The sequence below is a fragment of the Bos indicus genome, chromosome 5 (assembly GCF_029378745.1).
Source record: "Bos indicus isolate NIAB-ARS_2022 breed Sahiwal x Tharparkar chromosome 5, NIAB-ARS_B.indTharparkar_mat_pri_1.0, whole genome shotgun sequence".
Classification (NCBI taxonomy): Eukaryota; Metazoa; Chordata; class Mammalia; order Artiodactyla; family Bovidae; genus Bos; species Bos indicus.
Window position 1 is genome coordinate 49979898 of NC_091764.1, and position 23792 is coordinate 50003689.

The 23792-nt window shown below is 42.2% G+C and overlaps 1 protein-coding gene across 2 annotated transcripts in view; it reads right to left on the minus strand.

The window, feature by feature from the left end:
- SRGAP1 (SLIT-ROBO Rho GTPase activating protein 1) overlaps window positions 1-5414 on the minus strand; it is a 312480-nt gene extending 307066 nt beyond the window's left edge. For both annotated transcript variants that reach the window (XM_019960891.2, XM_019960890.2), the window contains exon 1: window positions 4526-5414. In XM_019960891.2, the coding sequence (XP_019816450.2) occupies window positions 4526-4592 (67 nt within the window). In that variant the 5' untranslated portion in view covers window positions 4593-5414. The remainder of the gene's footprint in view (window positions 1-4525) is intronic.
- Window positions 5415-23792: the final 18378 nt, after the last annotated feature.

The following is a 23792-nucleotide window of genomic DNA, read 5'->3' on the forward strand; positions in this document are numbered from 1 at the left end:
ACATATTCACCTATTTTTTCCCTTTGATCTCAAAGGCATGATGTGAAGCTACCGCCTGGGCACTGTGGTTTCTTGAAATGATCTTGGTGAAAAAAAATTTTTTTTAGTTGCTGTTAATCACTTGAATTAACTCCTCCTGTTAATAGATAAAAGAGTTGTTCTCTCTTTCATCTAGCTATGATTTCTTCAACGGATGTAAAGTCTAAATAGGTAAGTGTTCTATCTCCTACTCTACTTTGTGAGGAATCTAAAAGCAAACCAAAACTTGGTTTGGTTTGCTACTGAAAAGCCGAGGACCTGGGTTCCGTCCCACGTATATTATGATTAATTGTGCAACTGACATTATGCCTCCTTATACTGTATAAGTAGGCTGGACAGGAAATGTTTAAAGTCCTTCCCAGCTATAAAATTTTAATTCACAATTTAAACTGGTATTTTCTACTGCAAGCTAAACGAAAGAACAGTAGACGTAGACACAGGTTCCGTATGAGTGACAGAACCACTTTTAATTTCCCCACTGAAACCTATCACATGATGTGAGGTCCTATCAAATTGAATTGGCAATTTCTTATGCTCCATCTGCCACCAAAATGTACTATTTGTAGTTCAGGCAGCAGGGTGGTTAAAGAACAACAGATTTTCTTGGCACTTCCTGCACATATGGCATGTAGATGAGAGTACGAGATTATCCCTTGGAAAATACTGCAAATAATAGCTGTCAATTCTTAGCAACGAACAACACGCATTATTAAAAACAAACACAACTTCCCATCCATGAGTTCCACCTCATAAAATGTGTCTTTTGATTCTTCTGACTCCCATAGGTGAACCCATATTTTTTATATGGACTCTATAATATTTCTGCTGCAGAATTCAAAAATTACTATATCTCTGAAATCCACAGATAATCCTCAACCTTCTGCTAGCCACTTGTGATCTTTTCCACTGCTAAGTTTTTTGCCAGAGATGCTAAAAGTAGTGTAGTCGACCGGTTTGAGTTTCATATATTTTTCCAGACAAACTTGCTTTTTAAGGCCCCACACAAACAAGAGATTAATTTCTCTGGATTCTAAGTCTTTGGGAAATTGACCAACATGCATGAAATAATCCTTCTCCTCCTAACACATGCAAATTATTGCTTGTGGTCCTTTGGTCCTTGATTTACACCTATCTATTCCTTTAACTCATAATCTCCAATTCTTCCCCCTCTTACAATCCTGTGCTCTACTTTTCTGAACGTGATTTTATTATTTTTTCTGTATTTTCTATGTGAATGAATACATGAGTGCTCAGTCATGTCTGACAGCCCGCCAGGTTCCTCTGCCATACAATTTTCCAGGCAAGAATACTGGAGCGGGTTGCCACCTCCTACTCCAGGGGATCTTCCTGACCCAGGGATCGAACCCACCTCTTCTGTGTTTTCAGCACTGGCAGGTGGATTCTTTACTACCACTCTACCTGGGTATTACACTTTAATTCCCTGAGAACTCAGATACGAATTCATTACGAAAAAAGTTAAAGCAAAGGTGACTCTCCCATACATGGAAGTCATCCAGAGAGTTCAATATATGTGGCTTTATTCGGAAGAGACCTGTTAAGAGTCTTCTCTTAATGAGGCCAATACAGCTAGGTTTTCCTCCAGCGATAGAATGAGCCATCTGTCTTTTGTTTACCATCAGATGAAACACCTGCTAGAACTGAGGGAGTTGGTTGTTCCCAATCCACCTATCTTTAACTAGTGGACTAGCATTCTGCCAGGGTGAGACCCTCAACCTTAAAGAGGGACTCAGGAAAAGAAACGGAAAACCAGGATCCTACCTCTGAAACTATTCTTAATGAGGGACCTATTCTCACTTCACAGACAGCAGGCCTCAGGCACTATTTAACTCTCATTTCTCTCTCACTGTCTTCTTGATGTTGCCTAGTAAGTTCAGGCGAATTTGTGCCATTCAAAGTGCGTATGGTCCAATTCCATTGTATTTCCCTATTCCCATATTTACATACGGATATAAGGAGCTGGTATTAGGGGCAACGAGATCAAACCAGTCAGTCCTAAAGGAAATCAACCCTGAATATTCACTGGATGGACTGTAGGGGAAGCTTCAATACTTTTGCCACGTGATGCAAAGAGCTGACTAATTGGAAAAGACTCTGATGTTGGGAAAGGTTGACTGCAAAAGGAGAAGGGGGAGGCAGAGGATGACGCGGTTAGATTATGTCACCAACTCAATGGATAGGAATTTGAGCAAACTCTGGGAGATAGTTAAGGACAGAGGAGCCGGGTGTGCTGCAGTCCACGGGTGGGAAACAACTTGGCACCTGAACAACAACAATCAATAGAATACAGCAACAGTGATTCTGGAACTTCTGGGACCAGGTGGTGAGAAGCTTTGCGGCGTCCCCCTGGGTATCTCAGACCCAGTTATCTTAAGAAGTGCAGTTGTCCTGATAATGGTGTGTGTGAAAAGCGGAAGATAACAGTTCAGCCCATGGGGTCATAAAGAGCTGGATATGACTTAGCAACTGAACAACAACAGTAAGGATCTGGGTTAGACACAGGATGTGTAAGTACTGCAGAGGAAGTAGATGAACTCTGGACACAGGCCCTGATGAGAAAGGTAGTTCAGGTGTAGAAAGCAGTCATAAAGCTGTCTGAGGACTCACAGGTGATTGAGGAGGGTTGAAGGGAATAGAGAGATCACTTTTTATGGGTCGCAATTTGTTCCAAAAATAATTTTCACCATGTTCATAATTTTTCCTTGGATTTGATGGACACATTTTAAACACAGGAACATATCCTGTTTTATTGATTTTTAAACCAATGTTGAGGGCCTAAACTCTCAAAGTATATAAGTAACCATGTAACTATAGAATTTATTAATCATGAGAATATTTTTCAGATAAGAACTTGATCATGAACAAACAACCTTAGAGCAGAAATAAAGAAACCAATTCTTAGAAGTACATGCTGCCAGTCAGCGCTGCAGATAGCACAAAATCCAGACTGCCACCCCTTGAAGACTTGCCACAAAGAGCCATGCGGAAAAACTGTACAGAGAAATGGTGATTGTGAACAGGAGTTCTACCTGAGAAAGGCTGTTGGATTTGTTAAGAAAAGAAAGGTTATGCTCATTAGAAAGTTTATCTGTCTCTAAGCAAATAATTACTTCTCTGCTAAAATAACTTCCATGTCAATGTAACCAGTTCCTACAAGCATACATTATCTTAACTGCAAGCAGATAAAAATCTGTGTTTCCTGAAGAGTGTTCATCTTAACTCCACTACTGGAGTCAACCTAAAGGAAATATAAGTCCCTGGGCTTGCATATTGTGTTTGCCTCTAGTCATAAGTTGGTCCAGATTCTCACTGATTGACAGAGGGTTTCCCTTCCAGGTCCTTTCACTGGACTCCAGGCATTTTCACAACTTGACCACACAAAAGAACTCCCAGGCTGCTCCTGCCTTTCCCAAGACAAGTACAGGAATGCCTTTCTCTGCAGCCCTTTCATAAGATTGTGTCTGTACAAACACAGGTGTCTACAAAGCAATTTTTATCAACTTTGCATTGAATATTCCAAAGAACAGCAGTAATCTCAACACTCCATCCATTGTCTCAATGGATGGTAAAAGCTACCAGTGATAGAGGAAGAGGAAAAAATAAACAACAAATAAATGTTTATTAAACACTTCATCAGCAACACAAAATACTTGTACCAGAGAGAAAATATATATTTTAAACCGCAATACACATTAAGTAAAAATGCCATAATCAACCATAACTAGATTCCTTCATTAGGTGACCATGTAAATGGCCAAACTACTACTCAAACATTCAAACCTTCATTTTACATGCAAGTGGCCTCCAGCAAATGATAAAGCAATATTCCCGTGTGAGTGTGAAAGATGGCACTGAATTCCGGCCCATTATAGAGGAAGAGTCAGATTCCACTAGTCCTTTCTTGGTTTAACTGCCAGGCTTTTAGGGAGCTGTTTTATAGAAGGGAGACTCGCCCTGATAAATGAGTGATTAGTGCAAATGTCGCCAATTTCCTGCACTCAAGGAAGCTCTAGACCACTAAGGGTCCAGACTTCAGAAAAATGACTTCTTAAAAGAAAAAAAAAAAAAAAAAATTACATGACAATGTATCAATGGCTGTGACAATGGTATATTCTTAAAAAAAAAAAAAAAAGATGCTGGTGATGATAACTGGGGGGGGGAACCTCTGCTGCTGCCTACCTCCTATGTAAGTTGCCGGCTGAAGGTGGTTAATTTAAAGCCAGTTCTCCCCTATTGGAGGTGGCGAGCGGGCAGCGGGGGAGAGCCACCGGGTTTCCAGCTCCCCGTGGACCTGACGGGACTGGGACTGAGCCTGGCTCGCACGAAGCCCCGGATGGCTCAACCAGGCGCTCCAGTTGTCTCTCACCACCTTCCTCCAACGCAGACCCCCAAGTTAGAAAACGCAACTCCCGGAGCACAATGACAAGAAAGCACACAAAAGGAGCCAGGCAGCCGCTCCCATCCGTACCTTTGACTTGACTTTCATACTCGGCGATGATCTCTTTGTCCTTTTTGAATCTGCTCGGAGTGGACATTATCCAGCTGTTCTGGGTTTGCTTTCAATGGGCAAGTTCTGTAAGGGGTCACCGACCAGTCAGTCTCCTCGGAGAAGCAGAGAGTTGTACTCCCAAATGCCGGGAACCCAGAAGCAGCACCGACGGGAGGGAGAGGAGGAGGAGGAGGAGGAGGGGAAAAAAAGGAGCGAGCCGAGAACTAGATTAACCCGGGCGCTGGAACCATACTCTCGGGATCGAGCTGCCGTCGGCGATGCGGAGGGGAGCCCAGGGCTCGGGGCCGGAGAGGCCCGGCGCGCCGGCGAACTCCAGCGGGCGAGTGGCGGGGGGCGTCTCCCTGCCCACCCCACCCGGAGCCCGGCCACTTCCTCTACAGCCGCTGGGCGGACGCGGGGATAGCGCCGGCACTCCGCACCATTGTTAGCCACCCGCACGGGGAGCGTGGGGCAGGGCCAGCCGGGGAGGGCGGGCGCCGCGACCCTCCCTTCCTGCTCAGCCGCCCGCTCCGGCGCTCAGGGGTCCCGCCCGGGCTGGGGATGCTGCTGCCGCTCCTCCGTCTGCACACACGGCTGCTACTGCCCCGGGCAGGGTAGAGGAATCGCGATCCTAAAACGAGTCCCGGGCGGCCGCCGCGAGGGCGGCTAACGCGCTGTAAGAACGCGTCCTGGGCGCAGCCCCGGCGGAGTTTAGGTTTCCACCGCCGGCGCCTCGCGGGGCCTCCGCCTCCTGGGCCACGGTGCACCGAGACTGCCTCTTTCTCCCGGTCCCCCTTGCAGCTGCTGCCCCCAGGAGGCCGCAGGCTACCGGCACACCCTCACGCGCCCCTGGAGGAGCCGCGCCCCTGGCGGCCGCAAAGTTGCAGGCGCGCTCACGGCCCGCGGCTCCCCGGCGTCTGGGGAGCGAGCTGCGGGCGGCAGCGGCCCGGGCGGCCGCGCCGGGCTCGGCGAGGCGGGGCAGGGCTCGCGGGAGGGGCCCGACCGACCTCTCTTCTCCACCCTCGCCCCGCTCCTCCCCACCGGCGCGGTAAGCAAGCGCGGCGCTTCTCCAGGAAGATGGATGCCTCTTGTGGCCAACCGCAGCCCGACCCTGCGTGCCGAGCCCGGCGGCCGTGGGCGACGCCCCCAGCGCCTCCCCGGCTTGCGCTGCCCCAGCCGCTGGAAAACCCCACCCGACCGGTGGGCAGTCTTCGACCCGGGGTGAGCGCTGTGGTGGGGCTCTTTTGAGTCCAGTGGGGAAAATCAGACTTTGGATGTCTCCATGAACGAATGGGATATTACTCCCAACCCCAGTAGGAACACTGGAGTCTGAATTGTCTTGGATGTTAAGAATCAAAAAAAAAAAAAAAAAGCGAAGCTATTCGATCAGGCAGAGAAACATATCCATCTTGAGCACCATATTCTCCCCATCCTAAAAGTAGCTAGAGAACGTCAGCATGGTGGGAAAGGCGTGGTGGGGAAACAGGTAGTACTTAAGATGTCTCTAGGTTTTGGCGGACACATTTAGCGTTTGGGACCTTCTCCACTTCCCAGGGGCTCAGGGGTAAAGAATCCGCCTGTCTATGCAGGAGATGAGGGTTCGAACCCTGAGTCGGAAAGATCTGGAGGAGGAAATGACAACCCACTCCAGTATTCTTGCCTCGAAAATTTAATGGACAGAGGAACCTGGTGGGGTACAGTCAACAGCATGGCAAAGAATTCGATATGACTGAGCACGCACGCACACCGTCCTTCTCCAGTATTATAGGCCTGATTTATCAAAGTGATTTGTCCAAAGGCGTGTCCATATCAAATGGTGCTAGATCTAAAGAGAGTAGGGACTTTGAGACTTTATTCATTCTTGTATCCAGTGATAAGATTTCTTACTGTGGGCCAACCACCAAATAAGAACTAGGGACTCAGACAGTAGAATTCTGCCCTAAAAGGTCTCAAGATCTATTGTTGTATAAATAAGTAATTACAGGCAGTACTGTAGAGCTGTAAGAGAGCTACTCCCTCTTTGGGAGCCTTGAGGAAAGAAAAATGCACCGAATAAAAGGCTGGGGGAGAAAGTCTTCCCAGAGAAGAGATATTTGAACTGGATTTAAAGGGTGAGTAGTAAGTAGTTTGCCACCTTAGAGAGAGAAAGTGTTGCATTTCAGGGAGAAGGAAAATCCTACTCTGGGGGAACTGCAAATGAGATACAGGATGCCCTCCTCTGAAATACCAGATCTTTGACAGTAGGCGAAAATTATTAAAAAAAAAAAAAAAAGTAAAACATGTGTTTCAAGTGAGTGCGTGCACATTGTTTTTAGTTATATAGCTTTTTTAAATTTAATTTTTAGGCAAATCTTTTTACATTATAACAACAGAATAAAATGTAAGGAAAAAGTGAAAAAAATCTATTCTTTCCATTTTGCGACACAGGAGGTTAACTATGGAATCCCTGACTGCCCTAGTTTCATGTGTGGCTGTTTTATGTAAGAGTGTTGGGTGAAGAGCCAGATATCCAAAGCAGAGGTGAGAAGGAAGGTCAGGGCCAACTGGGAGAGGCCTCCTGTGCCGAGCTCTTGGACACAGTTCTGCAGACAGCAGTGAGCCTTTTAAGTAGAGAAGTGTCATGATCACATACATGTTTTATAAGGGTAACTGTTGGCAGCGTGGAAGGATCAGTTGGCCAGGAGGGTAGAGAGACCAGAGGCAAGTATACTTTGGCAGTCAGTTCAGTTCAGTCGCTCACTTGTGTCCGACTCTTTGCCACCCCATGGACGGCAGCATGTCAAGGCTTCCCTGTCCATCACCAACTCCTGGAGCGTACTCAAGCTCATGTCCATTGAGTCGGTGATGCCATCCAACCATCTCATCCTCTGTTATCCCCTTCTCCTCACACCTTCAATCTTTCCCAGCATCAGGGTCTATTCAAATGAGTCAGCTCTTCACATCAGGTGGCCAAAGTATTGCCACCATGAGGTGGCAGCATCAGTCCTGCCAATGAATACTCAGGATTGATCTCCTTTAGGATGGACGGGTTGAATCGCCCTGCTGGCCAACGTATGCTCAAGAGTCTTCTCCAACACCACACTTCAAAAGCATCAATTCTTCGGCATAGCTTTCTTTATAGTCCAACTTTGTGGAGCCTGGTGGGCTGCTGTCTATGGGGTCGCACAGAGTCGGACACGACTGAAGTGACTTAGCAGCAGCAGCAGCACATCCATACATGACCACTGGAAAAACCATAGCTTTGACTAGACGGACCTTTGTTGGTAAAGTAATGACTCTGCTTTTTAATATGCTATCTAGGTTGGTCATAGCTTTACTTCCAAAGAGCAAGCATCTTTTTGATGGCTGCAGTCACCATCTGCAGTGATTTTGGAGCCCCCCCAAAATAAAGTCTCTCACTGTTTCCCCACCTATTTGCCATGAAGTGATGGGACAGATGCCATGATCTTCGTTTTCTGAATGTTGAGCTTTAAGCCAACTTTTTCACTCACCTCTTTCATCAAGAGGCTCTTTAGTTCTTCACTTTCTGCCATAAGTGTGGTGTCATCTGCATATCTGAGGTTATTGATATTTCTCCCGGCAATCTTGATCACAGCTTGTGCTTCATCCAGCCTGGCATTTCGCATGATGTACTCTGTATGTAAGTTAAATAAGCAGGGTGACAATTTACAGCCTTGATGTACTCCTTTCCTGATTTGGAACCAGTCCGTTGTTCCATGTCCAGTTCTAACTGTTGCTTCTTAACCTGCATACAGATTTCTCAGTTACTTTGGCAGTAACTGTAGTCAAATCCAAATATATTCATATCATTCACCCATGGAGCCACTGAGATTTATTTCATATTTGCACCTGGGAAACATAACACAGCAGCAGAGAGTGCAGCCACTGGAAATGAACTGTTGGCTGAGTCTAGACCTTGTAACCTTTAGGTGGTTACAAGCCCCAAAGACAGGGTACCCAGAGGTGAATACTAGCTCTGCTGCTTCCCAAGGGAGCTGATAAAAACTACTGCATCTCCTGGGGCCTCAGTCTCCTCATCTGAAAAATGGGTAAATGCCTCATTCCTGGGACTGTTATAAGCACTTACTGAGACAATCCTTAAAAAGTACTTCTAAGAACTCCAGACCTTTGTACCTACCCAGTGAGTATTAGTTATCTTTGTTATCTCAGCTGTAATCTGACAGAAAGCAATTTAAACATTGGAGACAGTATCTTAATCATTTTTGAGTTTATCATGGTGCCCAATAAACTGTCAATAAACTTTTTTTTTTAATGTCCATGTCTTAATATTAGTAAGCCACCATTTTATTGCTGTAGAAGGTAGGGTCACAAATACAAAACAAATCATTTTGCATACATTCTTATAAGAAGCTTACAAGGTGATTGCTATTGTCCTCGTTTTACAGAGAGAACCTGGAAAGTCCAGTAACTGCAAAGGCCAGCATTCCAGCCCATATCTGCTTTCCTCTAAAGTGAGTTTTCCTGGTTTGTCACTCTTCTGCCTATGAACTTACAGTTCCTATACGCTTGTGATGGGGTCTTCCCTGTAGCTCAAACGGTAAAGAATCTGCCTGCAACCCAGGAGTCCTGGGTTTGATCCCTGGGTCAGGAAGATCCTCTGGAGAAGGGAATGGCAATTCACTCCAGTATTCTTGCCTGGAGAATCCCATGGACAGAGGAGCCTGGCGGGCTACAGTCCATGGGATCGCAAAGAGTCAGAAACGACTGAGCGACTAACGCTACTAAACACTTGTGAAGGAGGTTCATGTATAGTGACCTGTGTATGACTGACTGATGGTTTTCCCTTGGTGGATCTCTTCTGATCCAGCCATTCAGAGTGATTCACAAGTCACTTCTTAATCTCTTCAAGTTCTCCTCAACTTTCCCATATTTTGCCTCACAAACCTTATCCTGAGAATGCCTATGACACAAAATCCAGAAAGCTAGGGTCAGTCAAATTGGGAGACAGTCAACTGTGACTCTAATTCTGTGACTTTGCTCCCCCTTGTGGTACCTGTTTTCTTAGTTTTGCAACAGAGATGGCTGCACTTTGCCCCTAAAACCTACCCCTCCCCTGTCACATTCTCATTCTTTAGGGGCAAGCAGTGAGAAATCTGGGGTGCCTAAAAGTGGGATCCATACTACAAATTAAGCCACTCTGTTATCTAATATTTTCATTTTAGGACCACTCCAAATTTCCAGAAGTAAATTCATTATTTGATCAGTAACCCTGGAAATAGGTAGGAGAATGTACCTGGTTCCTCGAAGCCACAAAATACACCATTCACTTTATTGCAGCATCACTTTGTCCTAGTGGCAGATAATTTCAGTTATTTAAAAGTTAAATACAAACACATTAAGGAGTCAATACCAAATTCACAGAATTTTTTTTTATAGTTTTAGTGTATAAGAATTTCACGTCTAAGGTAGACCAGTCTGCTACTACTCTTCACATCAGGGATACAGTCTACTCTGCCCACTGGGATGAAAAAACTGATGAAGCCCTGCCAGTATTCTAGGTTATATTATTGGATCCAGCTAGAGTATCAGACGGAGAAGGCAACGACACCCCACTCCAGTACTCTTCCCTGGAAAATCCCATGGACAGAGGAGCCTGGAAGGCTGCAGTCCATGGGGTCGCTGAGGGTCGGACATGACTGAGCGACTTCACTTTCACTTTTCACTTTCATGCATTGGAGAAGGAAATGGCAACTCACTCCAGTGTTCTTGCCTGGAGAATCCCAGGGATAGGGGAGCCTGGTGGACTGCTGTCTATGGGGTCGCACAGAGTCAGACATGACTGAGGCGACTTAGCAGCAGAGTATCAGACCACCAATTGTTGTGCATCCATATCTTATATTGTCTTGACTCTGTGGACACCCCTCTTGGCATCTCAAATTCTTGCAGCAGAGCTTTCCGAAGATTACATTCCGAAGATTATCATGTCCTGGGGCAAGGTTTTATAAAGTATGATCTTACCATTGACCACCTATATCAGAATCACCTTGGGGGTCTGTTTAGAATTCATGCACATGGGAGCTCTTCTGTACTTAAAGCCACACTTCTTGACTTCAGTGTGCATACAAATCACCTGTGCATATTTAACCTTGTTAAAATAAGGTTGTACTGGAGTGAGGCCTGAGATCCTGCACTTCTAATAAGCTCCTAAGCATGTCAGTAATGCTGCCTTGAAGACCACCATTGGAGGACCAAAGACAAATAGGGTCCAAATTTTGGGTTAGGGGAAAGTCTCCCAGTGATTCTTACTGCTTGAGAATCTTGGCCCAAGGGCTATTAAAAGTGTATCCCTATAAAAGATTTGCCACATTTACTCAAGTGAGACTGATGATATGGTTAAGATTTTTTTTCAATTTAATGTATATCTAAGAAACTGGACTGTTTTCACCTTTAAGATAATAAAATTTAACTTTTTTCATTTATAAAAGGAGGATAATAATTTCCCTAATAACTTTGTGGTAGGGCTTAAATGCAAAATGTATATAAAACACACACCAAGCCAGGCACATAATGTTGGCTGTTCTTGCATTGCTGTTACGGTTTTGGTGCAGAAAGTTAACTTCCAAGTGTATAGCAAAACTGTTGCAATTGCGGAGGACCTTATAGGGTGTTCATCTCTTATTTACTTCCTTGTCTAAACTTCCTGTGTTAGTTGAGAATTTCTTTATTCTTAATGGTTTTGTTTTGTAGTTTATTGGTTTATGGTGTGTCTGTATTTCCAGTACACTACCTTACATCTTTTATAGAATGCTTTGATAGTCTATTCAGTCCTAATCAACACATAATTATTGTCTATGAAGTTGAATCATATGACAATGCTGATATTTGACCATTTTTGATATAATAGATAGCAATGCCATATGATTCAACCCAATACCATCAGGCTGAATTAGTGTAAACAAAATTCGATAATAAAAACCCACTTCCGAATATCCAAGTGAAGGCTCTATTGAACCCTGCCCAGATCTAGGGAAATCCCAGTTGCTCCTAGGTTGGATTGGCCCCATGCAGTCTGCCAGGTAGTCAATCAAGAAATATTAATCACTGTAGTAAAAGAACTTGGCCCATAATTTAACAGCAGCTTGTGGAAATGGACCATATAAATAGCCATTTTCCCTTTCCTGGCAACAGAGGAGTAAAGACAAGCTGTCAAAAGATCTTGCCAGTTTCATTCTGATGCACTTTCCCTGGCAGGGATGAGGGCAGAATGTTACAATAAAGATGAGTATAGATAACACCCTGAGGGGGTCGGTGCAGGAGATACTAAGGACAGAGGGTAGGAGAGGAAGGATGAGAAAGGAAGAGGTACAGACATTAGTCACAGGGAGAGAAGCAGCAAAAGAGAACAATAAAATGAATGATTCTTCTCAAATGTTCATTTGTGTAATTCAACTCCCCTCCCCACCAAAAAATTCTTCTCCAATTTTCAAGAAAACTAAAGCTAAAATAAATTGGGGTTTTTAAATATCTGTAATTTTCTTTGAATAAAAGTGCTTTAGAATATTTTTAACCATCTGCCCAAAATCACATTTCCATTTTGCACAAATCATTAAAATAGAATTTGCTTGTTTAATCTCATATTCATAACTTCCAAACACCCACACATAACAGTCTTCTCATCAGAGTTACTATTTTCTGCTTTGAAATCCTACTATGACTTCCCATGTGGCTGCTGCACAATATAAGCAGAATATGAATAGTCAATGAACCCATCCTGATGAAAGTATTAAAACCCATTACTTATAAATAAAAAAAAAAAGATATGATTACTCAGAGGAAAACAGCCAAAGAAAGTTAGGCGAGAAATGGCAGTTTCAATTCAGCTGTCAGAATCCAGAGATGGATTAGTATGCAGTGCAAACACTCACAAAAAGTTTAATTATTCCAAGAAATACATGCATCTCGAATGCTTATAATTTAGGAAATGAATGACATACCCCTCCTTTTCTTGCCGTTATTCTTTGGCAGCAGACATTTTAAAACTGCCTAATTTTGTCACCTCTTCTACAGAGAGACAAGTCTGCACAGTTACTCCTCATTTTAGACACAGAAATGTTCCTGGTGAGTATACCAGGGAAGTGGAAGGTTTGGAAAGCAATTATCATCTGTGTTTTTTTTTTTTAATATACATCGAATTTTTATGTAGTAGGTCTTTCTTTAAAGCAGCGGTTCTTAAGCCAATCAGAACCAGTGTTGCCTTAAATTTTAAAAAATTTCTTTGTTTTTTGAGCAGTGTTAGGGCCACAGGGAAGAGAGAGCACAGGTACACTCCCTCGCTCCTGACACTTCCCCTTTATTAACATTTTCCTTGTTAATATTTTGCTTTCTTGAGGTACCTTTGTTACCACTGATGAGTCAAAATTGATATATTATTATTCGCTGAAATCCATAGTTTACATCAGGGTTCACTCTTTGTGCCATATATTCTATGGGTTTTGACAAGTGTATAATGACCTGCATTCACTAATACAGTAGTATGAAGAATAGTCACTACCCTAACTACCACTTTTTTATAATAAATGATTTTGTAACACCCAACTTGCTATCCTAAAAGAAAATGTATAGAAAATAACATTTACCTGTACTCATATTTTTCTTTATGCAATCAATATAATATCCTACCTGCAAAATGAAGACCAAAAAAACCAAAGTAAGTAATGAAGTGATATAAATTTCAGTATGTAAACACTCAGACCCAACTCAGTAGAAGGCTTGAAGTAGTCAGATAAATTTAGATAAGAGCGAAGTAATAAGACCAGAAGATATTCCATACAGGATGCACAAATTTTATATGTCAATTGTACCTCATTAAAGCTGTGGGAAAAAAGAAAAAAATAAATGTACAGGTCAATGAGTGCAAGTCAAAGGTATGCATGAATGTTAGAATAAAACCAGCATGCTAATATGTATCAAAACTACTGTGCGTTTAACAAGTTAATTGGAGTAAGACTAAAGCTTCATATAATTTAAATGAATATTTCGCATATATGAATGGCTGGTGGGACAATTCTTGATTAATAGGAGACTGACCTGGGTGTTGCAGGACATCCAGCCTTGGACCTGTTCACTGAATGCTAACATCACTCCTCTCTGAATATGGAGACAAGTCAACTTCTGACATGGTCAAAAGTTTCCTAAGAAACAATTCAGTTTCTAAGAGAACCACTCTCTTAAAAGTCTAATAGAGACTGGTGTCACTATTATCTCCTGGGGGCTTTTTTTCTGGACAATTTTTCCTGCCTCATCTTCTGAATTTTCCTTGGAAGAACTCGGAGTTAGATCTGTATCTCATTTCATTTGCTGAAGGTAGGCATTCCCAATAGAAAGGAACTTTTGCCCCAAGAGGTGTAAGATTATGGGGTTTGGAAAGACATTATAATATCCATATTCTTTTTTAACTTCCTTTTTTGTATATGCTATATTTTGTAAACAGTCTTACAGGAGTAAGACATATGAAACTATAGTTTACGTATGTACTTTATTAAAAAATAAACAGATACTGAGGATGAATGCACAGATCTTTTTTTTTTTTTTTGAGTCTTTTTTTTTTTTAATTTTATTTTTAAACTCGCTCCAGCCATATCAGATCTTTTTTATTGATGGGGTTAGTCATAATAAAAGTTATAGATAGGGCCCTGTCTATAAATACAGTCTGACGCAGAATAGCAGATAGACTTTGGCCATATCTGACATCCTTTCAGAATCCTCAAGTACTAATGGTGATCTTTACCTATTATTTGATTAAGGTACATTTGTGACAGTCCTCAGCGCCTTCATGATTGACCGTCACAGCAACACGGCTTCATTTCTTGCCACACCCACACTCTCCCTTGCTTCAGCCGCACTCCATCTCTCATTGTGCTTTGGAGGCGTCGTGCCGCTCCCTCACACCCTCACACTTTTGCAAGGGCTATTCCTCTACTCGGAACTGTTGGCGAGGAAGACTTTTCTCTACCTTCTTTGGTTCAGGTTTTTGGGGCCTGTGAATTAAATTGACAAGAGACAGATTAGTAGAAAAAAAGGTATTTGTATGCATACCAATGCTAACAAAAAAAATAGCTAGCTTGCTAAATGGTTAAAGGCTTATATACCTAACTATTAAAAAAGGGGGAAGAACAGGCTTCTCTAGAAAGGACAAAGAAATGTCTTTAGGAGAAGACAAATGGGTTTTTAGAGCCACAAACAAGAGATGAGAAAGTCTGTAATAATGTTTGATTAGGCAGGTGAGAGTGGTCTTTCCAGCTTCTTCATGGCCATGAAACCTCCTGGAGAGGGGATTTATGGTAGCCTCGTTTCCCAGAAGTTGCTGCTTTTAGTCAGATAAGTGAAGCTCCAATAAGGCTTTTTTCTGTCTCTTTTGAATATCAAATGTTTTCAGCCTAAAATAATCTTCATACCAATTCAGGGGTTCTGGGTGAGTCCCTGTAGAATGCACACGCTTATACACACATGAGCACACTGTGACTGCCCACTCCCATCCTCTGCCTGCCTAATGTCTCAGCATTTATAACTTACCTAGACCATCATCCTGGAAACACGTTCCCTGAACACCCTCCCCCAGGCCACATTAAATCCCTTTCTCATGCCCTCCCACCCCCACCCTGGCCCAGCACTTGATGCTTCCTTTCGGCAGAGCACTTACCACTCTATGTTCTTATTTTTCTATTTCTCTGATCCTCTTCTGATCTGTCTGGTGATGGAGCATGCTTGACTACTGTTCCTGGCGTATAGCAGATGCTCAATAACTGTCTAGTTGAAAATCATGAATGAATGATGATGTCATATGACAGACTGCATAATTTGGATATTGTATTGCTCTTCAGTGGAAATTCTTTGTATTTGAGGATCATGTTTCTTTAATTTCGATGAGGTTAAATTATCAAAAGAAGCATAATGAATGAAAATAAAAGTGCTATAACACTAAGAACGCAGGTAAGAGGACTGTGGTTAGCTGAGGCACCCTCAAGTGGAGTCTCTGAGAGTAAGATCTGTTAAGAGTGAGGTGACTGAGACGGAATGGAAAGAGCCTTGGGTTTAGAGGAAAGCTGGGCTTCAGTTCCAGTTCTGTTGCTTTGGCCTCTTTGATCTTTTGTTTTCTTGCTTATGAAACAGTGGAATGAATGTGTAATTTAAGAGCTGGAATCAGAGAGAAAATGTATTTGAAACGGCATCATAAACTCTAGAGCTCTGTAGTCTAGGAGTGCAGCTTAGGAGAACATGATTTCATCAGAGACAGAGATTTCAGTGTGTTCAGAATGGCAGGAGCATCTACTGTGAGGTACGTGGTGGAACATCAGACTCTCCAGCTGTACACCTGGGAATGAACTCTTCAAATTCAAACCGGGTTCACTGGCTTACTGGAAACCCAGGGCAGGTGATCTGGGTGGAAAGGAGGTCCCCAGATCCATTTGTTAATCCAGTTTGGGCACAGTCATAAGCTGTGGGTTAGTGCCAGAGGTCACAGTAGGGTAAAGAGGCAGAGCAAGAAACTGCCCACATGAGGTGACTCAGGGCCCCCCAATAAGCTCTTTGGCCAAAATGTCTCCCTTATTGGCCTTTCCCCAGTGCTGGAAATTCCTACGTTATTCCATCTCTTTGATGAGGTCTAGCATCCAATTTGGAATAAGAAGACTGCAAATACTGTTATTATTACCTAAGATTCCACAAAGGTATTTATTTTCCTTCCCAGAACAACATCAACAATACTAACAACAAAGAACACTCATTTAGATGTGCAGCTCCAACCACTTTACCTGCATATCTCATTTAATCCTCATCACAGCCCTATGGGTTTGGTGCTATCAGTATCAGCCCCATTTTATAGATGACAACATTAAGACACAGAAAGTGACAAGTCTTTCCCAAGGACGATGTATAGCTAGCAAGTAGCAAAGCTGGAATCAGAACCAGGGAAGTCTGGGTCCAGAGTCTAATACTTAACCACTAAGCTGTTACCTCTATATTTGTGGCACTGGAACAGACTATGCAACAGTCTCCTAATTCCCAGGTAACAGTTGGTCCCCACCCCCCTTTTATTGGACAGATTGTGTTTACTTTCTTTTTATCATAAAATAGGGAGAAATACCCCTCCCCTCAGTGCTCCCAGGGGAATGGTGATTAGCTGTCACGATTTAGCCCATGAAGTCTTCTCTGAAGAAAGCAAAAAAGACGTCTGAATATCTCCTCCTTCCCCTCAAAACACTTTTCTTCTGTCTGCAAGGTGGAGACGCACAAACATCATGGTATGGTTCTAGTCCAAACCCAATGGCCTGAGGACCAAGGAAGTGACTGGTTTAAGTCTCAATCTAACTCCAAAGATCTGAGACCAAGAGTGCCAACTTCTGAGAGCAGAAGAGGGATGTCCCAATTAAACACAGGGCACAAACTCAACATTCCAAGCCAGGCCAGATCTAGGGCACAGCCCTTTGCCTGGGAGAGCAGCTATGACTAGACTCTGGGTTGTGATGTAGATTTCCATTGCATGTGCTCTGTGCTGCCGACTGCTTATCAAAATTATGTCTGTGAAATGCAGTCATGTTGTTGCAGGTCCCAGCAGTTTGTGCAGTTTCATTAGTTTTCTGAGTGACTACACCATAATTTATTTCTCTGTTCTCCAGAGATCAAATTGCCAACATCCGCTGGATCATCAAAAAAACAAGAGAGTTCCAGAGAAACATCTATTTCTGCTTTATTGACTATGCCAAAGCCTTTGACTGTGTGGATCACAATAAACTGTGGAAAATTCTGAAAGAGATGGGAATACCAGACCACCTGACCTGCCTCTTGAGAAACTTGTATGCAGGTCAGAAAGCAACAGTTAGAACTGGACATAGAACAACAGACCGGTTCCAGATAGGAAAAGGAATACGTCAAGGCTGTATATTGTCACCCTGGTTATTTAACTTATATGCAGAGTACATCATGAGAAACGCTGGGCTGGAAGAAGCACAAGCTGGAATCAAGATTGCCGGGAGAAATATCAATAACCTTATATATGCAGATGACACCATCCTTATGGCAGAAAGTGAAGAAGAACTAAAGAGCCTCTTGATGAAAGTGAAAGTGGAGAGTGAAAAAGTTGGCTTAAAGCTCAACATTCAGAAAATGAAGATCATGGCATCTGGTCCCATCACTTCATGGCAAATAAATGGGGAAACAGTGGAAACAGCGGCTGACTTTCTTTTTCTGGGCTCCAAAATCACTGCAGATGGTGATTGCAACCATGAAATTAAAAGACATTTACTCCTTGGAAGGAAAGTTATGACCAACCTAGATAGCATATTGAAAAGCAGAGATATTACTTTGCCAACAAACGTCCATCTAGTCAAGGCTATGGTTTTTCCAGGGGTCATGTATGGATGTGAGAGTTGGACTATAAAGAAAGTTGAGCGCAGAAGAACTGATGCTTTTGAAGTGTGGTGTTGGAGAAGACTCTTGAGAGTCCCTTGGACTGCAAGGAGCTCCAACCAGTCCATCCTAAAGGAGATCAGTCCTGGGTGTTCATTGGAAGGACTGATGCTAAAGCTGAAACTCCAGTACTTTGGCCACCTGATGCAAAGAGCTGACTCATTGGAAAAGACCCTGATGCTGGGAAAGATTGAGGGCAGGAGGAGAAGTGGACGATAGAGGATAAGATGGTTAGATGGCATCAACAACTTGATGGACATGGGTTTGGGTGGACTCCAGGAGTTGGTGATGGACAGGGAGGCCTGGCATGCTGCAGTTCATGGGGTTGCAAAGAGTCGGACACGACTGAGTGACTGAACTGAACTGAAGTCCAGCTAATGGACATGTATGCTGTTGGACAATTCTTTTGCAGTTATAAACAATGTTACTAAGAATATTTTTGAATTTGTTTCCAGATGCACACGTGCAAGAGTTTCTTATGGGGTGATGGGGTGATAGCCCACTGGGATAATGAGTTTAAATGTGCAGCCATGTTTCCAACTTAAGGGGAGCAGAACTACTGGACTGCAGGGTATATGCATCATTAACTTTATTACACATACCAAATTGCTCTCTAGTGTGGTTGTGCCAATTTAAACTCTTCCAGCAGCGTGTGGAGGTGCCCATTTTCCAACAAACTCAAATGTGGCTTCAAAATTTTTGCCTGTACAATGAATCTAAAATGGTATCTCCTTTTGATTTCGATTTGCATTTCCCTGATTACTGGCAAGGATGAACATGTTTACACGTTTATCGGTCGTTTGTCTTTGCTCTTCCTTGAATTGTCTGGAGAATGTGAAACAATATAGGAGACAGTCCCCATGCACACAGGACATGCCGTATGTGAAAACATAACTGGACCTCTCTAGGCCATGGTGGTTAGTTAAGTAGGCCCGTTTTCAATTTAAGTAAACTTGAGCCTGGTGGGCTGCTGTCTATGGGGTCACACAGAGTCGGACACAATTGAAGTGACTTAGCAGCAACAGCAGCAAGTGAAATTTACATGAGAAACTAATAAATCTATTACATCTCATAAAATATAAGTAATCATATTTGTCTTTTCATGTTAAAAAGAACAAAAGACTACTAAAGTTCTGAGAAACTTGAACAACCTTTTGAAAAACTTCCTACTTTTTAGATTTCTGATTGTGCAATAGGTCTTCACTAACACAAACCTGTTTTTCATTAAACAGTGAACACATTCTACATTCTAATCATTTCATGCTAAAGCTGAAACTCCAGTACTTTGGCCACCTCATACGAAGAGTTGACTCACTGGAAAAGACTGATGCTGGGAGGGATTGGGGGCAGGAGGAGAAGGGGATGACAGAGAATGAGATGGCTGGATGGCATCACTGACTCTATGGACGTGAGCCTGGGTGAACTCTGGGAGCTGGTGATGGACAGGGAGGCCTGGCGTGCTGCGATTCATGGATTCGCAAAGAGTCGGACACGACTGAGCGACTGAACTGAACTGAATAATTTCATGTAAAAAGAATAGGAAGCTTCTAACAATAAGGATATAATATTAATTCTTAGGTTGTAAAGGGAAGCCTGCGTGCTGCAGTCCATGGGGTCGCAGAGTCAGACACGACTGAGTGACGGAACAATAAAAAGGAAAGGGACAGAAAATCATGCCTGAGCACCGGTGGCTGGGTGTTCTACTCAACAGTTTCAAAGCTGCAGTTTTGGAGACAGTTGCTAGCTCCAAAGACTTATTTGTCCAAATGCCAACAGGCTTCCTTTCCCCAGTCCCAGGCTCTTTTATGGCTCCTCAGTTCAGAAATATCAGAAGCAAAATCAGGAAACCATTATGCTATTTGTAGTTTCATATCGCCCTCTTCAGGCCAAAGGCCTAAACTCGCACAGTGAAAAGTTACTCACTTCCTATTACATATTATAATTGAGATGTTTCTCTGTTTCTACTTTGGGCTTCCCTGGTGCCTCAGTGGTAAAGAATCCACCTGCTAAGCAGGAGACGCTGGTTATATCCCTGGGTTGAGAAGATCCCCTACAGAAGGAAATGGAAACCCACTCCAGTATTCTTGCCCGGGATAGCCCATGGACCCAGGAGTCTGGCAGTCCATAGGGTTTCAAAAATGACTTAATGATTAAACAACAACCACCTAAACTTCCTCAATATATACAACATGTAAAGATTAAAAATAAATATATTTTACCTATCTATTTTCTTATCCACCATCCAATCCAACTCTCACAAGCAGATAGATATATCTTCCTTCTCTCTTTTCTCCTAAGTCTTTGTGGTGTGGGAATCTTCTCAATAAGGTATTTTAAAGTGTTATCAATTGATAATTTACCCTTGATGCCTTTCCTTATATTGCATTTATTCTGTACCTTTTAATCCTGATATTTATCTAGTTTTCTGATGTGATTTTTTTCCTTCTGAAAAATGAAGCTGACTCAGCCCAAATCACAAACTTTAGTATACCTGCTCATGTTTCTTTCCTTTCCTTTCCATTTCTCTCTCTCCTCCTTCCTATCATTCCTCCTTTCTTCTGTCCTTAACAAACAAACAAACAAACTTATTTATGACTGCTTAAATGAATTTTAGTGCAATGCAAGGAATATTGGGGAACTCCAATATGGGGAAGATGATAGTCATATATAATATATTCAGAGGGTTTCTCTATTAGATTTTAATAACCATTAAGAAAATTAAAATATAGTTAATTTGCAATATTGGATTAGTTTCAGGTATACAGCAAAGTGATTCAGAGATATATATATCCTTTTTCAGGTTATTTTCCATTATAGGTTACTAGAAGATACTGACTATAATTCTCTGTGCTATACAGTAGGTCCTTGTTTATCTATTTTATATATAGTAGTGTGAATATGTTAATCCCACCTTTAATGACAGCCACTCGGACTAGTATGAGGTGATATCTCACTCTAGTTTTGATTTGCATTTCTCTCATGATCAGTGATTTTGAGCATCTTTTCTTGTGTCTGTGGCCACCTATATGTCTTCTTTGGAGAAATGTCTATTTAGATCTTCTGCCCATTTTTTGATTTTTTAAAATATTAAGCTGTATGAGCCATTTGTACATTTTAGAAAGTAAGCCTTTGTTGGTAGCATCATTTACAAATATTTCCTTCTAGTCTATAGGTTATAATTTCATTTTGTTTATGACTTCCTTTCTGTGCAAAGGATTTTAAGTTTAATAAGCTCTAATTTGCTTTTTAATTTGTTTCCTTTGCTTTAGGACAGGGATACAAAAAAAAATGTTGCTGAGATTTCTGTCAAAGAGTGTTCTGCCCATGCTTTCCTCTAGGAATTTTATAGTATCTGGTCTCATATTTAGAGTTTTAATCCATTTTGAATTTATTTTTGTATGTAGTGTTAGAGAAAGTTCTAATTTCATTCTGTTCCCAGCACCACTTATTGAAGAGACTGTCTCTCCTCCATTGTATATTCTTGCCTCCTTTGTCATACACTAATTTACCATAAGCACATGAGTTTATCTCTGGGCCTTTTATTCTATTCCATTGATCTATATGTTTGTTTTTGTGCCAGTATCACGCTATTTTGCTTACTGAAGCTTTGTAGTAAGGGCCAGGGAGCATGATTCCTCTATTATTTTTGTTACTCATTAAGTTGAGCCAAGATTTTATTGGATTTACTTTAAATTAATTAATGTATTAATTTGTAAATAATTGCATATGATGCAAAATTTATTCAGTACCAAATGTATTCAGTGAGAAATACATTTATCAGCTCCCCTCATAGGGAAACAATCTCTAGTGTCAATTTCTTAACACATATATTTTATGAGAATCCTCTGCACATGCTTAATAAAATAAAGAGGAATTTCAGAGTGATGACATATTACTGTCCTCAGTTAGTAAGAGAAAAATGTATATACCCTCAAATGCCCTTATGGCATTTTCTACTAATCCTTTCTAAATACACATTGAATGATTTCTCCAAGTGAGTAGGTCACCAGTAATCACATCATCTGGGAAACTGTTAGAAATGTGAATTTTCAGCCCAGTCCTAGACCTAGGGAATCAGAAACTCTGGGGGTATTCTCCCAAACTCTTTAAGTGATTCTTATGTTTGCTAAGGGCTCCCTGATAGCACACTTGGTAAAGAATCTGCCTCCAATGCAGGAGACCCTAGTTCAATTCCTGGGTCGGGAAGATCTGCTGGAGAAGGAATAGGCTACCCACTCCAGCATTCTTGGGCTTCCCTTGTGGCTCAGCTGGTAAATCTGCTTGCAATGCAGGCATCTGGGTTTGATACCTGGGTTGAATCTGCTTGCAATGCAGGCATCTGGGTTTGATACCTGGGTTGGGACAATCCCCTGGAGAAGGGATAGGCTACCCACTCCAGTATTCTGGTCTGGAGAATTCCATGGACTGTACAGTCCATGGGGTTGCAAAGAGTCAGACAGGGCTGAATGACTTTTACTTTCAAAGTCTGAGAACCATGGCATTAGAATATCAATGTCTGAGCCCCACCCCAGACTAATGAACAGAATCACAAACGTGGGTAGTTTAAATTTTCCTCAGGTAGTTCTAATGGACAGCTAGCATTAAGAACCTGGGCTGGGGATTTCCCTGGTGGTCCAGTGGATAAGACTCTGAGCTCCCAAAGCAGGGCACCTGGGTTCGATCCCTGGTCAGGGAATGAGATCTCACATGCTGCAAGGAAGACTGAGCATGCCACTTCTAAGACTCAAACAGTGAAATAAATAATGATTAAAAAAAAAAAGAAACTGGGCTGGCCTCACTGAAGAATATCATGAGTTTTACCTCACCTCAAGCTTTTTGGACTCTTTACCTTTTCACGTTGTCTTCATCTGTCTTGAGTGTCCAATATGCACTCCCATTTTACAGATAAGAAAGCTAAGGTTCAAAGAGACTGAGTTACTTATTCCAGAAAAGTAACTAGATTGGTGGGGCTAGGTCTCAAAATCAATGTCCTTGGAGTCCCTTGTCAGCACATTTTCTGTTTGCCATGCTGCCACTTCTAGTTAAGAGTATACATATTTTCTAAGAGGCTGTAAGCATGAAATGACTTACAAATGTCAGTTAGGAGATGATGTCTAAATATAGGGCGAATGAAAGAGTGAATGAATACAGGCCCCCTGCTGCTTCAAGTGTGTAAGAGTTAAACCATTTATCATAGAAGGGAAAGTTGCACTCTTTGTCAAACACTGAGCAACTAAACAAAGGAAACCAAAGCTACCAAGTATCCAGAAGAGATGGGGTTAATGGACTTGACATAGAATTACAACATCTGGCATTTTGCACTTTTAAAAGTGCATCTGAATCTCTAACACTATGGTGTTTGTAAGACTTCTCATAATTACCTGTAGGTGCTGTCAGTTTTAATTGTGTCCACACTGGGTCTTGCTGCCAATTGCTTTCAATCTTTATCTATAAAAGAGAATAACCGGTCCTGTTTTTATTTGCATCAAAAACTTGATTTTGGGTGTGATCCCATGCATCTAATACATTCATAGTGTTGTACAACCAGCTCTCCTCTATCTACTCATCACCTGAAAGGAGACCCATTCCCATTAACAGTCAACTTTTCTTTTCTCCTCCACCCTCCAGCTCCTGGATCTATCTGTGGATTTGCCTATTTAGGACGTATCATATAAGTGGAATCATATGTGACCTTTTGTGTCCAGCTCCTTTCACTTAGCATAGTGTTTTCAAAGTTCGTTCACGTTGTAGCATGTATCAGTGCTTAATTCCTTTTATAACCCAATCATTTCTTATTATGGATACACTTCATTTATCTATT